Source organism: Equus asinus, chromosome 28 (assembly GCF_041296235.1).
Source record: "Equus asinus isolate D_3611 breed Donkey chromosome 28, EquAss-T2T_v2, whole genome shotgun sequence".
NCBI lineage: Eukaryota > Metazoa > Chordata > Mammalia > Perissodactyla > Equidae > Equus > Equus asinus.
In genome coordinates this window covers 37,686,310-37,702,848 of record NC_091817.1, presented here as the reverse complement: position 1 = coordinate 37,702,848, position 16,539 = coordinate 37,686,310, and the positions used below count along the sequence as shown (strand labels likewise).

General features: G+C 42.8%; 1 protein-coding gene across 4 annotated transcripts in view; it reads right to left on the bottom strand.

Annotated features, from left to right (window-relative positions):
- Positions 1-16,539, bottom strand: part of HYDIN (HYDIN axonemal central pair apparatus protein) — a 338,461-nt gene that overhangs the window by 35,824 nt on the left and 286,098 nt on the right. For 3 of the 4 annotated variants that reach the window (XM_070500558.1, XM_070500554.1, XM_070500555.1), the window contains 10 exons: positions 15,102-15,244; positions 12,694-12,912; positions 10,341-10,501; positions 7,888-8,003; positions 6,834-7,041; positions 5,419-5,631; positions 4,799-4,937; positions 3,584-3,749; positions 856-1,003; positions 201-408 (listed from right to left, as the gene is read on the bottom strand). In XM_070500558.1, the coding sequence (XP_070356659.1) occupies positions 201-408; positions 856-1,003; positions 3,584-3,749; positions 4,799-4,937; positions 5,419-5,631; positions 6,834-7,041; positions 7,888-8,003; positions 10,341-10,501; positions 12,694-12,912; positions 15,102-15,244 (1,721 nt within the window). The remainder of the gene's footprint in view (positions 1-200; positions 409-855; positions 1,004-3,583; positions 3,750-4,798; positions 4,938-5,418; positions 5,632-6,833; positions 7,042-7,887; positions 8,004-10,340; positions 10,502-12,693; positions 12,913-15,101; positions 15,245-16,539) is intronic. The other variant, XM_044761259.2, reaches the window with a different exon arrangement.

Sequence of the window (16,539 nt, the reverse complement as noted above, 5' to 3'; positions counted from 1 at the left end):
CTCCACCTCTTGAAAAATAAAACAAAACTTTTCACATTGAAACTATATACATTCTGGAGACAGAGCTGATCCTGGAATGTTTCTGTTCTCCTGGGCTCCCTGGCTTTGAAATAGAGAGGTTCAGCTAATATTCACTTGTACTGCCTTTCCCAGCCAGTGTGGAAACCGAGAGAGAGAGCAAGGCCCTCTCACAACTTTACCTCATAGAAGTTGACATGGGTGATCTGGTTGGGAGTCAAGATAGTGACCAAGCCAGCCCTGTCCTTGCACTTGACCTCTGCATTCATAGTGTAGCCCTCAGCTTTCACATTTAAGGTCAAGGGGTAGGCTTTCTTTTTCACATTGCAGATCAAATTAAAGTTCACATCTCCTTCCTGCTTTGGTGTGAAGAAAATACCAATTGGGAACCTGGTTGGGGAAGAAGATAGCAGATTAGCTGACTAGGCCAACCTGTTAAAACCTGCTAAAGAATATGAGCCCAATGAATTGGTGGACACAATATGAGGAAAAGGCATCATAACTCCAAATTATGATGAATTTTGAAGATTTGCAAGGCAAGGAGAGATGTTGCTTTACAGATTCACAAATACAGCAGACAGCAAGGAAAAGAATATAAACATAAGAGAAAATATTGAGAACAAGGGCTTAACATTCTCAGTGCTCCACAATTCATCAGGAAAATAAACAACAGGGAATAGGTAGGTCAGAGGTGGATTTGTTAATATCTAAATTTCAGAGTTGGAAGAGACTTTAGAAATGGGGTACTCTGAGGGAAACGGATTCCTCTGGGTGGCAGGACTGGGACCACAGCCATGTTGGGAGGATGCAGTCCTAGGGGCCTTCCTTTTTCTTTACCTGGACAGCGGTGGGATCCAGCCTTCCATGGGACATACAACCAGGCTGCTGCTGAAACCTTCAGAATATCGAGAGTTGTCCTGGAAGGCAAAATTGAAGCCCTGCTCCTCCTTATTGATGATCTGCACGGTCTCCCTGGCTTCTCTGCCTGAGGAGGAAACACTGGCCCTCAGTGGAGGCCTCATGGCTGCTCCTGAAGTATCTTAGCAGATATTGCTCCACAGGCAAGAGGAAGCCTTCTTAGAAGAGATTCTCCAAATTCTTTTCTCTCCTCTTCCAAGCTCCTCAGCCTTGGACTGCCTCTCTTCCTTCCTTTTGCTCCATGAGTGACCTTCTTCCCCTGGGGAGATTCCAATTCTTCCTTCTAGAACTTTACTCCCTCAATTGCCTGCTCCTGCTAGGTAGCTCCTCTCTGCTTGGTCATAGCTTTCCTGGGATTCTGATGACTGTTTCTGCTCCCTGTTTCTTCAAACCCAATGCCTTCCTGCTTTTGTTAATGGGGGCTTCACTCTCCCTGGTAGGCCTCTTAGCTCTGCCTATATCTCTGTAAATAACCCCCCACTGAACTCTTTTGAATTAGACCTCGGGGATGTTGTGACTGTCCTGACATGGCGCTTACTAATACATCTCCCATTGCTATTTTGCTTTTTCTTACTTTTCTTGACTATTGTAGAGCATTTATTTTTTTCTTATAAACTTTAGAATCATTTTCTCCAATTCTCCCCTCCTTTAATCCTTTTGAGGTTAAAGTTGTCAGATTTAACAAATAATTTTTTAGTTTAAGTAAGTCCCAAATATTGCATGGGATGTACTTAAACTGACATATTTATACTAAAAAATTATTCATTGTTGTCTGAAATTCCAATTTAACTGTGCATCCTGTATTTTATCTGGCAACCCTAGTTGGGACTCTAATTGGAACTTGATTAAATTTGCATTTAATTTTGGGAGTATTGACAAATGTTCAGATTTTGTTTGGGGGCATTTTAATAAGATTTTATAGTTTTCTTTATACAGGTCCTGTGCCTTTCTCATTACATTTATCCTTAGGTATTATAGATTTTGTCAATATTGAAGGGAATTTTTTTGTTTTGTTTTCCAGGTTCTTATTGCTAAGAGAAAGAGAAACCATTGATTTTTACACACTTGTCTTACATCCAGCCACTTACTAAATTATCCTGTAGATTCTAGTAGTTTGTTTTGCTTTTCTCTAGAGCCTCTTGAGGTTATCTATGTATGAAGTTATCAGCAACAGCAAAATTTATGACCAAAGTTTATGACAATTATTTAATTTTCTTGTTGTATTGTATTTGCTAAAATCACTAAGAAAGTGTTCAATAACAAGGGTGATCATGAGCATCTTTGCCTAATTCCTGAGTTTAATTGAAGGCTTTTAGTGGTTTATTACAAGATAATATCTGCCTCTTGATTTTGCTTAATCTTGTTTATTTAAGTTTTTTGCTCTATTCCTATTTTACTATTAGAGCTTTTGTTGAGAATGTTCGCTGAATTTTAGCAATGACTTTTCAGTATATATTATGATTAATATAATATTCATGTTAATATATTAATATGAAAAATCACAAGATTGTTCTTTAATCTGTTGATGTAATGATTATATTGAAATGCACCACCCTTGCATTCATAGATTAAATTCTGTTTATCTTGCTGTTTATCTTTGCTTTTTCTCATGTTACACTGCTTATTTAACTGCTCAAAACCTTACTAAACACCATAGTCTCCTCTTATCTACTTATATGTGTCAGCAGAAGAAATGTATGGAAATAATACACATCGAACTGTTAGCATTGGTTTCCTTTGATTGAAAGGGATGGATGACATAGCATGGGTGGAGAAAGACTGTTAAACTTTTCTTTATACAAAACCACATTGATTGACTTATTATAAAAATACTACTTGTATAAATAAAAAATCTAATGAATTGCTAAAAAATCCTCTGGCTTTAGTTGTTTTATACACACACACACACACACACCCCACATTCATGAGATAGACTCACAGGGCTATAAGGGACCTTATAGCCCTTATAGCCACTTCCTTATTTCCTTCAGGTCTCTGCTCAGATGTCACCTTCCCACTGCCTACTGGCCTTCCTTATTCCCCCTACCCTGCTTTAGTCTTCTCTAGAACACTTATCAACATCTGACATGCTGTATATTTTGCTTTTATATTTTTGCTAGTCTGCTTCCTATTACTAGAATGTAACCATTGTGACGGTGGGGACTTTGGCTTTATCCATTGCATTCCCAGCTCACAGAAGAATGCCTGGGTCATCCAAGGAACTCAATAATATTTGTGGAACTGAACAAATGCACGAAAGGATGGCAGAGAGATCTGGCCACTGCGGCACAGATCAAGAAGCAAATAAATACAGCCTATAATCTGGGGGCACACACAAGTAGGATGTGGCTGGCATGAGGCTCTGGAAATGAACATAGTCAGTCCAGGCCTTAAAGGAATCTTCCAAAAGGATCTGTAGCAAGGCTCCTGAATTTCCTTAGGTTAGTGGTGTGTGAGATTAGAAGATACTTGATGGAGATTACATGGATTTTTGAACAGCAATAGAGGCACTCTCATGTGCTTCTGGAAGGCACGAGGAAAACTTCCCCACCCAAGTCTGCTCCTGGAGCTCAATGCTGGGTTGGTGCCATCCCCTTGCCCCACAGATCATGCCAACTCTAAACATAAACCAACAGGGCAGCCTTACCAATGAGGAGACAACTGAAGTTGATGTGTGACTTGTCTAGATTGATGAGAGGGTCAGTGGCTTTGCCTACCAGCAGGAAAGGGACTGTGATGTTGTGTTCGGGGATTAAGAAAGTCCAGAATGCTTCTGTGACGTCCAGATGGAGAGGCATGAACTGGAAGACGATCTAAGAAGACAGTTTGGAACAGAGTGGTAAGAGGCACCTCCGTTCGCTTACTCCATATGCTCTCAGAGGCTTGTTAGCACTGAGGTATGATGGCTGACGTTACCATGTCATCACTATCTTTCTACCCTCTCTATAAGAGCATGTAAGTTTGGCTCTACCAGCAAAATCAATGTTTGTTTGTCCTGCTTACAGGTCTGTATAAGGGGGTCTACCCCATCCACAGCCCCTGCCCGCTGGGCTGCCACATTTCACATCACATCTTTGGATGGTATACAAAAATGTAGAGATTCAGAAAGAAATTTTGAATTTTGGCTTTTCCGGAAAAGTTCGGGAGAATCGGCAACCCTGGGCCCACTGATTTGTACGGTGGTCATCTGCCGGAGAAGACTGTGGCCAGCTAGCTCTGGGGCCCAGCAGTACCTATCATTGTCCCCTTGGCCTGCTTCATTCATTTGTGTGATCTTCCTAAAGGCATTTGAATTCATAATTTCTGTTTCATGGATTTATTTCTTTCGCTAAGATTCTCTGCAGAACTTACAGGACCTGGGGCCTGTAGATATGCTTTGGCAGCAAGTTCATATTTCTTTAAGCTTAACCCCTAACCTAAATCACTGTGCAAACATTAGGACTAAGCCATGGGACACGCTCCACTTTTCTGTTTTGCCCTTTGGCCTGACCAAGTGAAAACACATCTGTGTCCTTTCACTGCTGTCAGTCCCTTGGACAAAAATAACACTTTACTTCACATTACTCTATGAATTCTGAAGTCCCCAAGCATTAGTGTTCAGCTCCCCTTTCCTGCTATAACAATCAAAAATTTTAAAACTGCAAATACTAGAGCTCTCTGTTTCTCTATGGCCGAGAGAGCTCAGGTCTGTCTTGTTCATGAGAATTGCCTAACATAGATGGCAGCCACACAAGAAATACTTGTTGATGGACGTGCCCTAGGCCAGTCTCCCTAACTCTACCTACGGTCTATGGCACACTTGCCATGCCAAGAGGGTTAGAATGACGAAAGCCCTGGGTCAAGTAGTCCTCATTACACCTACCTCAGCTTTCTTTTCAGGGTGGATTAAGCCCTTCTCTGTAAGGCATATGAAGGCCGGAGGGTTCTGGAGACTTTCCGTTTCTTCAGAGACCCAGCAGAAGGAGTAGGTGCTATTGGTTGGGTTCAGGATAGTAAAAGTCCTGGCCAAGGGGGAAGAATTGATAGCAAAGGGTGAGAGAAGGGGGTGAGGATTAAGAGAAACTTTTTAAGACCTTCCCTAGCACAGTTCACTACGTGGGACTCTGAACTGTTCTGGGTACCTCATTAATGTAGAAATGAAAACTGCATCTCATTTTGGGGTCCAAAGCACGGCTAGAATTCTTGACCCTGGTGTAATAATGATAACAAGGGCCCTTCTGTCCCAGTGATCCTCTGTGGTCAAGGTGGTAGTTAGGGGTAATTAGGGTAGTTAGACATTTCTATGTCTTCCAAATTTTCCCCAGTGTTAAAACTGAGGAGAGAATTCAGCTTCCTTACTGTGGCAGTTCTCTAAAGTCAAACCCAAGGATATCAAGCCTTCTTCTGGCAATCAGTCTAGCTCGCTTCTCTGAAATCTTCCTCTGAGTTCTTTAGAAGGGTCAACTGATGTGAACTCAAACAATGCAAACCTATGCAACTCACCGGAGATTCCTTCTTCCTATGCCCACACTGGTGAACTCAATCACCCGGGTGTTGGGAGCCACAGCCCCACCACTAGGCCCTCGGAGATCAGGGTTCCGCCGATGACCGCTGATGTAGTCCGAGCTTTTCAGGTCAAAATGGCAGATGGGCAAGACGCTCCGCCCTTTTGCTGACAGGACTGGGCCTCGCTCTCCAGGTGGCAGGTTGGGAATGCTGAGAGGATAAAGTTATTTTTATTTATTTTTAATTTTTAATCAACTGTTGCTTTCTTAATTGGTTGGAAATGAATATTACATACACCAAAATGTGAGCTCCATGAGAGCAGAGGCTGGGTCTGTCTTGGTCAACAATATAACTTCTGTGCCTTGAATAGTACAAGATACATAGTATGTGTTCATTAGTTAATTGTTGAGTGGATGAATGCATGAATGGGCTGAGTATGAGAAGCCTGAATTCTGGTTCCTTCTGTGTACCTAAGAATGGTTTCAAGTTACTTCCTCAATCAGTGGTGAGAAAATCTCCCTGCTGTAAAACGAGCACAGAGTCTTACCCTCGGGGCCCTCTCATAGGCATCTAGTGGGATATGAAAAGTGACCCAGAAATCCTAAAAAAAGTATCCTGAGCTCCTTGGAGAAAGTGAACTGGATGTGAGCAGACTTCTAGGCCCATCACCAAGCTTAGGTGGCCCAGGTGTGGGAGGGGTCCCTGCAGTACGGTTGCAGAGTTTCCAGGAAGCTCTTATGGTTCACATAGGTCTCTGCCACCCTAGGCCATGGATTATAGAATTACTCTGTAAGGTGGGTGTCCTCCATGGAGCTTTCCTTGGAATGGGTACCATATCAGGGTTATTTCATTGCCAGATGTTATTGAATTGGCTTTTCTCTTACTGGGTCTGGGTCCCAGCTATTCCTCGCCACCACCTCCACCACCACCTCCACCACTACCATCACCATCTAATGTTTATTGTGCTTATTTTATACCAGGCATTGTTCTAAGCTCTTCACCTGAATTACCTCAGTTGGTTTTCATGACAACTCTACAATGTGAATACTGCTATTTACATTTTACAGATAATGAAACCAAGTCTTAGAAAAGGTACAAGAAAGCTTTCTCAAGTTCATGCTTGCCCCAGGACTGGAACCCACCTGGTTGTCAACCATTCTGTTGCCCAGTGGAATTCTGTTATGTGGCCGGGGAGGTGAGCAGGAGAAAGAGTCTAGAGAGGGGTGATGAGCAATACAAAAGACCAAATTCTCCTTGTTCTCCAAAGTCCGGCCCCTTTGAATCTTTCCAAAGGGAAATGTGGCAGTTTGGGGCTGTGGAGGGATCTAGGGTTGGAAAGAATGGTGGTGGTAGTGGGACAGAAGAGGGGATAGGAGTTGCAGAGCTTTGTTCTGGGGAGCACATCTCCTTACTGGCAGAAAAGATTGCTTTCGAAGTCTCCAATCTCCAGTGGAGTGAATTTCACTTGGAGCTTCTGACTCTTCCTCACTGGCACAATGCCCGAGGCAGGGTCCACAGAGAATGGTGGTGGGGAAGCTTCATTCCAGTGGTCCACAGCACTGTCCAGAGTGCTGCCTGTGTGCAGTGTGCCCTGGCTAAGCTGATCTTTCTGAGAGCAACCTGGAGACAGACAGACAACCAACGATATTCCGCATTTGCAGTGGGAAAGCAGGGAGAAGGCAGCCCACTCACAGGTCCTTAGGAACCCTCTATGGGGCTTGAGAGCTCACCTCTTCTGGTAGGTACACTTAACTTTGGGCACTAGGGGTAAGGAATTTGTTCACGTCTCTCACAGGGGACTGGTGAAAAATGCTTCTATTAATTCCATCAAGTTTTCAAATTTGTTTCCTTTTGGCTCAAGGGAGTATGTCAAGTAGATGTCTGTGGGTCTTTTGCCTCAAGAATAATGGGCTGTGAACAAAATTTTTGGAAAATAATTGTTTCAAAGTAGGGGTTCACAATCTGGGGACCCATGGATAAGGGCCCATTTGAAATGTCTGGGAATATCTAAAATTGGAACAGTAGTAGTGGCTATTTGCCTACCAGGTGCTGGGGCCTTTTATAAGTGCTTCGCATGTATCAACTGCAAATTGGGCAAGGGGTGTATTTCCTGGGGAGATGGTCCATAGTTTCCTCAGTTTCTCCAAGGGTCTGTAATCTCCCAGAAGGTTAATATCTAAAAGAAAAGATTCCTATGGATCTGCGAGAGGGGTGCTGACCTAGTGGGGGTCCAGGGTCTGGGCTCCAGGAAGGCAGAGGTCAGCCCTTGAGTGTCTCGGGCCCATGTGGCTCTGCAGAGCCCAGCAGGCCTCTGCTCTGCTTCTCCTTAGCTACTTAGGGGGCCACTGGAGCAGTGCTCGTTTCTGCATGAATGAGGCTCTTTTACTAACTAAGGACTCAGTTCGAACCCTGGGTTTTGCGTGTCATCGCATTTACCTTGTCATCGCATCGCATGGCATCATTTACCTGTCATCGCATTTACATCGCATTTATCTGGCATTACAAAGCTGACAGACTTTGTCGTCTCTTCTGAGACCCAGCTGAATTCCAGCTGCACATTTCCTGAATTAATCAGTACAAGCCTGCAAGTGGATCAGGGAATGGATTTGAGAAATGTGCAGCCAATGATTTTTGTCATGTCTGTACATCATCTATACTATTACTTAACTTTTTTCTTTAAGTCAAGTCATTTCGTTTCTTAACTGTTTCTTCAAAAGGCAAGTTTTTAGCAACTTTATCTAAAATTATGCATTTGCTATACTAGTTATATTTCCTTCTAAAATATATACATAGCTATTAAAAGTAAAAATATTTAGATGTTTAGCACTTAAAGTCATCTTGCATACCACTAGCACCCTATGCGATGAGCTCTCAGCTTGCATCATGGTAATCCTGAAAAGTTCCCATGAGAGAGGAGACAAAATCTATTTCACATGACAGTGGCTGCCTCAGGTGCCAACCTCAGAGACTCTCCCTTCCTGAGTCACTTTCCACCAGAAACAACGTCCCTGTGGTCAGAAACCATTTGACCTCTGCCTGAGATGCCTTCACTGCTGGAATATCGACTTGTCTCAGATTCTGAATCTCTAGAGGCTTTTCCTGCGTCAGGTTTCCCTGCTCTAAGACAAGAACTGGGAGATGAAAGCTTTTCCTGGAATCACTATTGAACTTGATCACAGCAGGAGGATGAGGCCTTGATGCAAGAAAATGATTGCGTAAGAGGAAGAAACACTCCTGCTCCTCCTGGTTTTAGGGGAGCAGCAGGAGTTTAGAGCTGGGGGTGGGGGCTAGGTCCTGGGTGGAGCGTAGGGATTAGATCTCCATTATGTAGTCCAGGTAGACCAGGCAGTCACGCCTGAAATCAAGGGCTTGACCCTCCAGGGCTTGTGCTGATTGTGTGAATTTATGAGCACTGGTCTTTATCTTAAAGAAAATGTTTATAAAGTAGAGAAATCCCAGTGGCACAGAATATTTTTCATAGAAAGAATTCTTGGTTTCAGTCGAGGGTCAGCAAACTTTTTTGTAAAGGGTCAGAAGTAAGTGTTTTCGGCTTTGCACGCCATTCGTCTCTGCAGCAACTGCTCACTCCATTGTTGTGGTGCGAAAGCAGCCGTAGACACTTCATCGACGAAAGGCATGGCTGTGTTCTAACAAAACGTTATTTACTAAAATAGGTGGCTGGCTGGATTGGGCCCACGGGCCATAGTTTGCTGACCTCTGCTTTAGGTGAAATGGTCATCAGCAGAAGATCCCATTTCCTGCCTTATATCTTTTGGTTTTACAATAATTTGAGAGGACATTTCAAGTGCAACAAATACAAAATAAGTCAAACAAGTTAATCACTAATTTTTACAAAGTAGAAATGTCAGTGGTTTATATTTTTGTGTTTGTAATTCTCAAAGAACAGTCACACGCCTTCTCTCTTCACCTGTCTCTGTATATGTGGCTCTGTCTTCCTAGAAGGCCCTTTTTTTCCTCTCTTCTTCACTTGGCTACCTCCTACTTCACCTCCAGAATTAAGCTGGAGCACCACTTAGTCTGGGAACTCTTCCCTGACACTCTGTCGCTCCCCGTATCTTGGTCTGCTTTAGGTAGATCTCTTACTATATACACAGGACACCATACTACAACCATCAATTCACCTATTCCTACCCATGCCCCACCTCCGGATTATGAGCTCTTTGAGAGCAGGACCCATGGCGTCCTTGTATACCTGCGTCTGAGTGTGGAGAAAGGGTTAACATAACCTTTTCTCCTTCAAAAGACAATTTTGACTTTGAATTAACTTTCTAGCTCTGTTTTCCTGGGAACCTGATAAGGGAGAAATGTCAGCTGTATTATCAGGCAAACTTGTGTATGGTAAAATTGACCCCTGATTGGTAAACGGTCTGGGAGGAGTTATGATTACCTGGAGGGGAGCTATAGCTTTGGGGTTCTCTGAGTGTAGTGACTCTTATAACTGGGAATACTCCCCGCAGGACCCTATGGGAAGGTATAGCTATGGCTATGGAGTGGTTATGAGAAATGTTGGCTTCTGTTGGGCATGGGGCTTCTAAGCTAAGATGGACCCATCCCCACTAGGATGGATATCGTCTGAGCTATCACCTGGGAGGCCAAGAAGACTGGTTCCTGAGTGGCAGTGTGGACCGCTGCAAGGACTGTTCCCGCTGCAGTGTGCTCCACGCCACCCTCCTGGTAGACTGCGTTTCCTGGTCTATATCGTGATTGCAAGTGTGAACTGCAACTGTTTTGTGGGTCTGAACGTTTCACTAGACCTACGAAGACATTCTGGTGCATGTTACACAGATGTGATGCCTCGTACAGCTGCCCTAGACACAATACATGTCTGATGGATGAGTGAGTGGGTGATGAAATGGAAGAGCTTCTCTGAGAGCGTCAGGAGGCTTTTGATGACTCACTCAAACACTCGGGTCTGGTAGATCAGGGTTTCCTTAAAGCACACATCGCTTGTTTGGCACTGGTATGAAGCAAAATTCACATTGGCACTGATCCGAAGCTGCAGTTCTCGGTAGTTTTCCTCCAGCACCGTGTGAGCAGGCTCAGGATCCGTCTCTATCACCTGTAACAAAGGCAGCAGTGTCCTCAGTGATGCAGAGCCAGCTGCCTCAGGGGGACAATGGGGGATAAGACAGTACTTTATTCTACCCATTCAAATGAACACCGACTCACAAGCTCAAGCTGCAGAACAAATGATTAAGGCGAACCCCAAATGACTCATAAATAGGAAAGGAAGAAATCGGACAACAAGAGATGACTGAGAGCTTTAGGACTGCACAGGCACGAGTTCCGGGGTCAGAGAGACTCCAAAGAATGCAGAATAAAGGAAATCATAAAGACAGGGACAGATATTCATGAAATAGAAAACAAACCTAAAACAGAGAGGACCAATAAAGCCAAACGCTGTTTATTTGAAAAGATTTTTAAAAACCTGTGGTGAGACTAATCGAGAAAAAAAAGAGAAAATACAAATAACAAATATCATAAACGAAAAGGGAGATAATACCATCTATCCTGCAAATTTAAACAGATGATAAGAAAATAGTATGAACAAATTTATGAGAATACTTATGAGGAGCCGGCCCCGTGGCCGAGTGGTTAAGTTTGCACGTTCTGCATCGGCGGCCCAGGGTTTCGCTGGTTCAGATCCTGGGGAGGGACATGGCACCACTCATCAAGCCATGCTGAGGCGGTATCCCACATGCCACAACTAGAAGGACCCACAACTAAAAATACACAGCTATGTACCAGGGGGCTTTGGGGAGAAAAAGGAAAAATTTAAAAATCTTAAAAAAAAAAAGAAAAGAAAATACTTCTGAAAACTTAGTTGAAGGGAAAAGTCCTAGAAAAATAATTTAATAAAATCCATTCAAGAACACATAAAAAAACCTGAAGAGTCCTGTTCCTATTAAAGAAACTGAATGGTAGTGAAAAAAACCTTAAAGACCTAAATAAATAGAGATATATACCTTATTAATGGAAAAGATGAATTAATATTATAAAATTGTCAGTTCCTCCTAAACTGACTTATAGAGGCAATCCAATTCCAATCAAGTTTCATCATGTTTTCATAGAACTTGGTAAATGGATTCCAAAATTATGTAGAAAAATAAAGGGCCAAGAATATCCAGAACACTTCAGAACAAAACAGCATGGCGGAGGGACTTCCAGATATCATGAAAAGATATTTTAGCGAAAATGAAAAGATAGGCTGTAAATTTGGTGAGAACATTTGCAGACAAATGCTAAGAGTTCATAAAAAATAACTCATACTCATATCTTTCCAAGATAATGCCCAAGTGTTTTCCAGAGTGGCTGTACCAATTTATACTCCTAGGAGCAAAGAGCCACTTTGGAAAACACTTGGGGCTTATCTCGGAAAGCTGAACGTTCACATATCTTATGACTCAGCAAGTCCACCTCCTATACCTTGGTTTAGGAAGATAAACTCTTGCAAATGAACACAATGCGACATGAACAATAAAGCTCACAGAAATACTGTCCATAATAGCAAAATCCCAAATAATTTCCAAAAGAAGAGTGGACAAATAATAATGGAATTTTCTAGCAGTGAAATGGGTGTACTATAGCCACATGCAACAAGATGGATGATCACATGCAATAACTTTTTTTAGAAAAAATAAAGTTGAAAACTACAACTAAACAGCATGCTCTTAGAATGCATAAGTTAAAGAAGAAATAAAAAACAAAAATCAGGGAATGAGCACACAAGATTCAGGCTGGTGATTACCTCTAGGAGGGAGGCAGGGGATGGAATGGCTGAGAAACATACAGGTAATCCTTCTGTCAGGTAATTCCTGTGTTGGTGTGGATTCATTTCTGCTTATATATTATTAAAAAGAAACCAACCAAGGAATAATTAAAAGAGGGGCACGCATGGACCAAAGATTATAACTAGTCTAATTCTGGACACCTGGGGGAAAAAGAAAACAACTAAAAGACTAGCCATGACATTTTTGAAGAGGAAAAAGGTGGAAGGATTTGCTCAACTGGATATCAAGACTTAAACCAAAGCTCCATCAATGAAGATGTGTGCTTCGTGTGGCATGTGCAGTACGGATGGCAGGCGGCATGGGTGGAAGTTCAGTTTATCACTTTTGAAATCAAGGTCAAGAAGAAGGTGAACCTTTCCCTTTTCCATGAAAGAAGGTAATGATGAGACACTGAACTTGAGAACAGTGGGCATACAAGACGGCAGCCCTGGTCAGATTTGTGCTTGATGTCCCTACTCACTTTTCGTTTTGTAGTGAAGGTCCCAGGCATGTTTCTGGGCACGTCTACCCACTTGACGGTGCGCATGCGGTCATCCCAGTCAGGGACTTGGTCTGCAGGCAGCTGAAACATGATCTTGGAGACCTTGCCCTTGATCCCCATCTTCTTCAGGCAGATGGGTGTGTCTGACTTCATGGTCACCACTACATCCTTGGCACACCCAGGGTGGAGGTGGCCAATCTGGGGAAGAGTCTGGTATTAGTATTTTTGGAAATTCAATCTTGAGGACTCTTGGTGACTGATGGTGACATACTGGAGAAGGGGTAGAGCCAAAAGTCTTGGCAAAAAAATGCATCATTCAAGCCTGTATATGTAGATTGTCTTAAATATGTACAAGAAGTTCTTAGAAATAGAATCATAAAAACAAGAGCAGCTAATAGTTAATCAAACTGTTACTTTCCCTGGACACTATTCTAAACCTCTACACAATTCTACTAATCTTCACAACAACCCTATGAGAAGGACGGCAATTATACCTATATGTAGCTAAAATGCACCTAAAATAACAGACAAGGAAACTGTAACTTGTTCAAGGTCATACCATTAATATTGCAAGAGCTGGATTCAGACCCAGGCAGTACAGCTCCAGACACCACACTCTTAACCTCCTGTGCTTCTTAATTAATATGATCTGTATGAACTATGGACAATGTATACAGTACATTAGCAGTTGTCAGACTGCGATCTAGTGACCTTTGGGATCCCCAGAACCTTTTCAGGAATCCAAGAGGTCAAAACTATTTTCATCATAATAGTAAGATGCTATTTGACTTATTTACTCTCATTTTCTCATGAGTGTACAATGGAGCTTTCTAGAGGCTACATGACATATGCTATTGCATCAGATTGGATGCAGAAGCCACTGTGAGAATCCAGCTGTCTTCTATTAGGCCAGATATTAAAGAGATTTGTAAAAATGTAAAATAATGCCACTCTTGTCACACAACTTCTTTTATTTTGGAAAGTATAGCCATTTTCATAAAAATATGGTATTTATATTAACATGTAATAGATTTATTATTATATTTTAAAATGAATAAATACATGTCTTTAAACATGCTCAGTTTTAATTTCTAATATGGTAAATATTGATATGCATAACCCAAATAAACCAAAGCTCTTTGGAGGTCCTCAACAATGTTTAAGAATATAAAGGAGTCCTGAAACCAAAAAGCCTGAAACTCACTGAAGTATAACAGATAGCTGAGAAGCCCAATTTGGTCTGTAGAAGAAAATTATTTGTGATTTAGCATACACAAAAAAATATATATATGTGTGTGTCTGTGTATATATATATATATATATATACACACACACACACATATAGTCCTTTCATGTTTCTGATTGATAAAAAAAACTCTCCCTCCTCTGGAAAGTGAAGGGAGAAGAAAGCTTAGCACTCCCCAGGGGCACAAATGTGTGTGTGTGTGTATGCGTGCGTGCGTGCACGTGTGTGGCTGCATGCACAACTGTGTGCGCGGGTGTATGCAAATGGACTATAAGCAGCTCATCTCTGCCTACTCTGACTAACACTTTACATCCCTTCAGGAAGCAAAACTTCCTTGTGATAGCACTCAAAGATTTAAAGGTGACAAAGTAGGGTCCCCCAACCCTCCTTGCTCTATCCCCCTGGGTTCTATGCTTGGACAGACTTGGCGGTTGAAACAGTGCAGGAGGCAGTGGATACATCTGGGTGTCCCAGTGTCCTGGGTCCTTGGAAGTGAACTGTCTGTGAAAAGCCACTGCTGGCCAGAGGTAGGATCTGCTACCATGTTGTCCTAGGCCTTGTTCAGTGTAGACCTTTGGGCAGCAATTCATAAAATGTACTCTGTGAAATGCTAAAAGAAGGGATTAGAAAATTTCAGGTAAAATGAAGTTAACTAGGTTTTAATATGCTGCAGGGCACTAGGGATCTTTAAGAGAAAGATGCAACCAGCAACATTTTCTAAGTCTCCAGTTGTCCACAGAACTCCCCATCCCCATTTTAGCTTTTGGTGAACCACTTTTGCAGGACTAATGCTCTAAAGAATACACACCCAGGGGGACGCAGGTCTACAATCTGGATAGGAAGACTGGGGCGTGTTTTCATCCATACAGGCCTCCATGGAATTCCTCAACACCAGCCTAGCAACAGTCTTGGCAGACCTCATTCTCTGCTCTTAGACCAGAGGGGACAGGAATAGTGTCATCTGGTACCAGGTCTGAGAGAGGGATGGTTCCTGGTTCCTCACACACCCTGAGAGAGGGATGGTTCCAGCTTGAGATGCATCCATTGCATCTCATACACATCCATGGGACGGACTGACAGTCAAACCAGGCTTGGCTTAGGCCTAAGGGAGTCCAGAAAACAGTGAACGGTTTTCACTTACCTGTGGGGAGAAAGAAATTGTAGCCAAAAGGGGCCATTCAAACCGTATCACATTCACTTGGCTGTGATTAGTGACTGTGAAGCTCACATTATAGCTGTTTCCAATGTGGCAGTCCCCAAACTGGATGTGGTCTATCAGAGCAGCTAGAGGACAGAAGCAGAAGGCCAGTGAGACCTCCCTGGCCTCCTCCTGGGGCTCATTTCCTGGGGAGACCGCACCCGATAGACACTGTGCCTCACCTTCATGCAACGCCTTCCTCCTTGGATGGTTATGTTGGAAAAACTTGGATTCCCTGAGCAGCAAGCTTTCGCTCCTAGGGGAGCCTACCTCATCCATCCATCCATCTATCTACCTTGGCCTTCACCTCCATTTGTATAAGAGAGAACATAGGCCCCCGACTCAATCTGTTTGCTGAAAGAGTACTATTAGGGGTTAGAGTTGCCAGATAAATACAGGAGTCCCCATTAAATTTGAATTACAGATAAATGATGAGCAATTTTTAGTATAAGTATGCCCCATGCGATATTTTGGGACACACTTACACTAAAAAAGGTATTCGCCATTTATCTGAAATTCAAATTTAAGGAGGACTCCTGCATTCTGATTTTCTAAATCTGGTAACCCTATCAGAAGTACGAAACTCGGCTTCTGAACTAGAGTTCACTGCCGGCTCCTGCTCGATCTCTGACAAGAGATGTCACCCTGCAGCTGCAAACAGAGGTGAAACACCAGATACGTGAGGAGCATTGACTTGAACCCATGCTGTATAGACTGCCTACTGCTACACTCCAGGACTATAATTAAGCTCTTAGAAAAACGGTGAGGCTGTGTTTATAACTCACTTCATAGCAATTAGCCACACAGATAGGATGCTTAACAAATGCTTTTTGATAACAATGGTGAAGCAAATTCACTCCTATCCCAAAGAAGATAGTCAACGAAATCAAGCTGCAGGGCTTGATAGGCTGCAGAGCAGCACGTCTCAAGCTTTAATGTACACAGACTTCACCCAGGGATCTTGTTAAAATGTTGATTCTGACTCAGTAGGTCTGAAGTGCCTGGGCGGAGTCTGAAATTCCCGTTTCCAACAAGCTCCCAGGTGACGCTGATGCTGTAGGCTCTCAGTGCATTGAGTAGTGAGGCTGTGGAGAATGATGTTCTGGGGGTGGTACAAACACCTAATCAAACAAGCCCACCCTTTCTCTTAGAATGTGCGGGATTCACCGTTCAGACAATGCCTACAAAAGTCAGCTAAAAGATATAGAGGGTGGAAAGTACAGAGAAACATGTACTCACTTTTAAGCTAATCTGGAATCTGAATTTTAAATTTCACTTATTAGATAAACGGGAATTTGAGCTCAAACTATAAGCTCCCTAAGGGCAGAAACTCTTTGGAACTTCAGGGCTCAGCGCCGTGCCTGGCACATGTGCACTGATG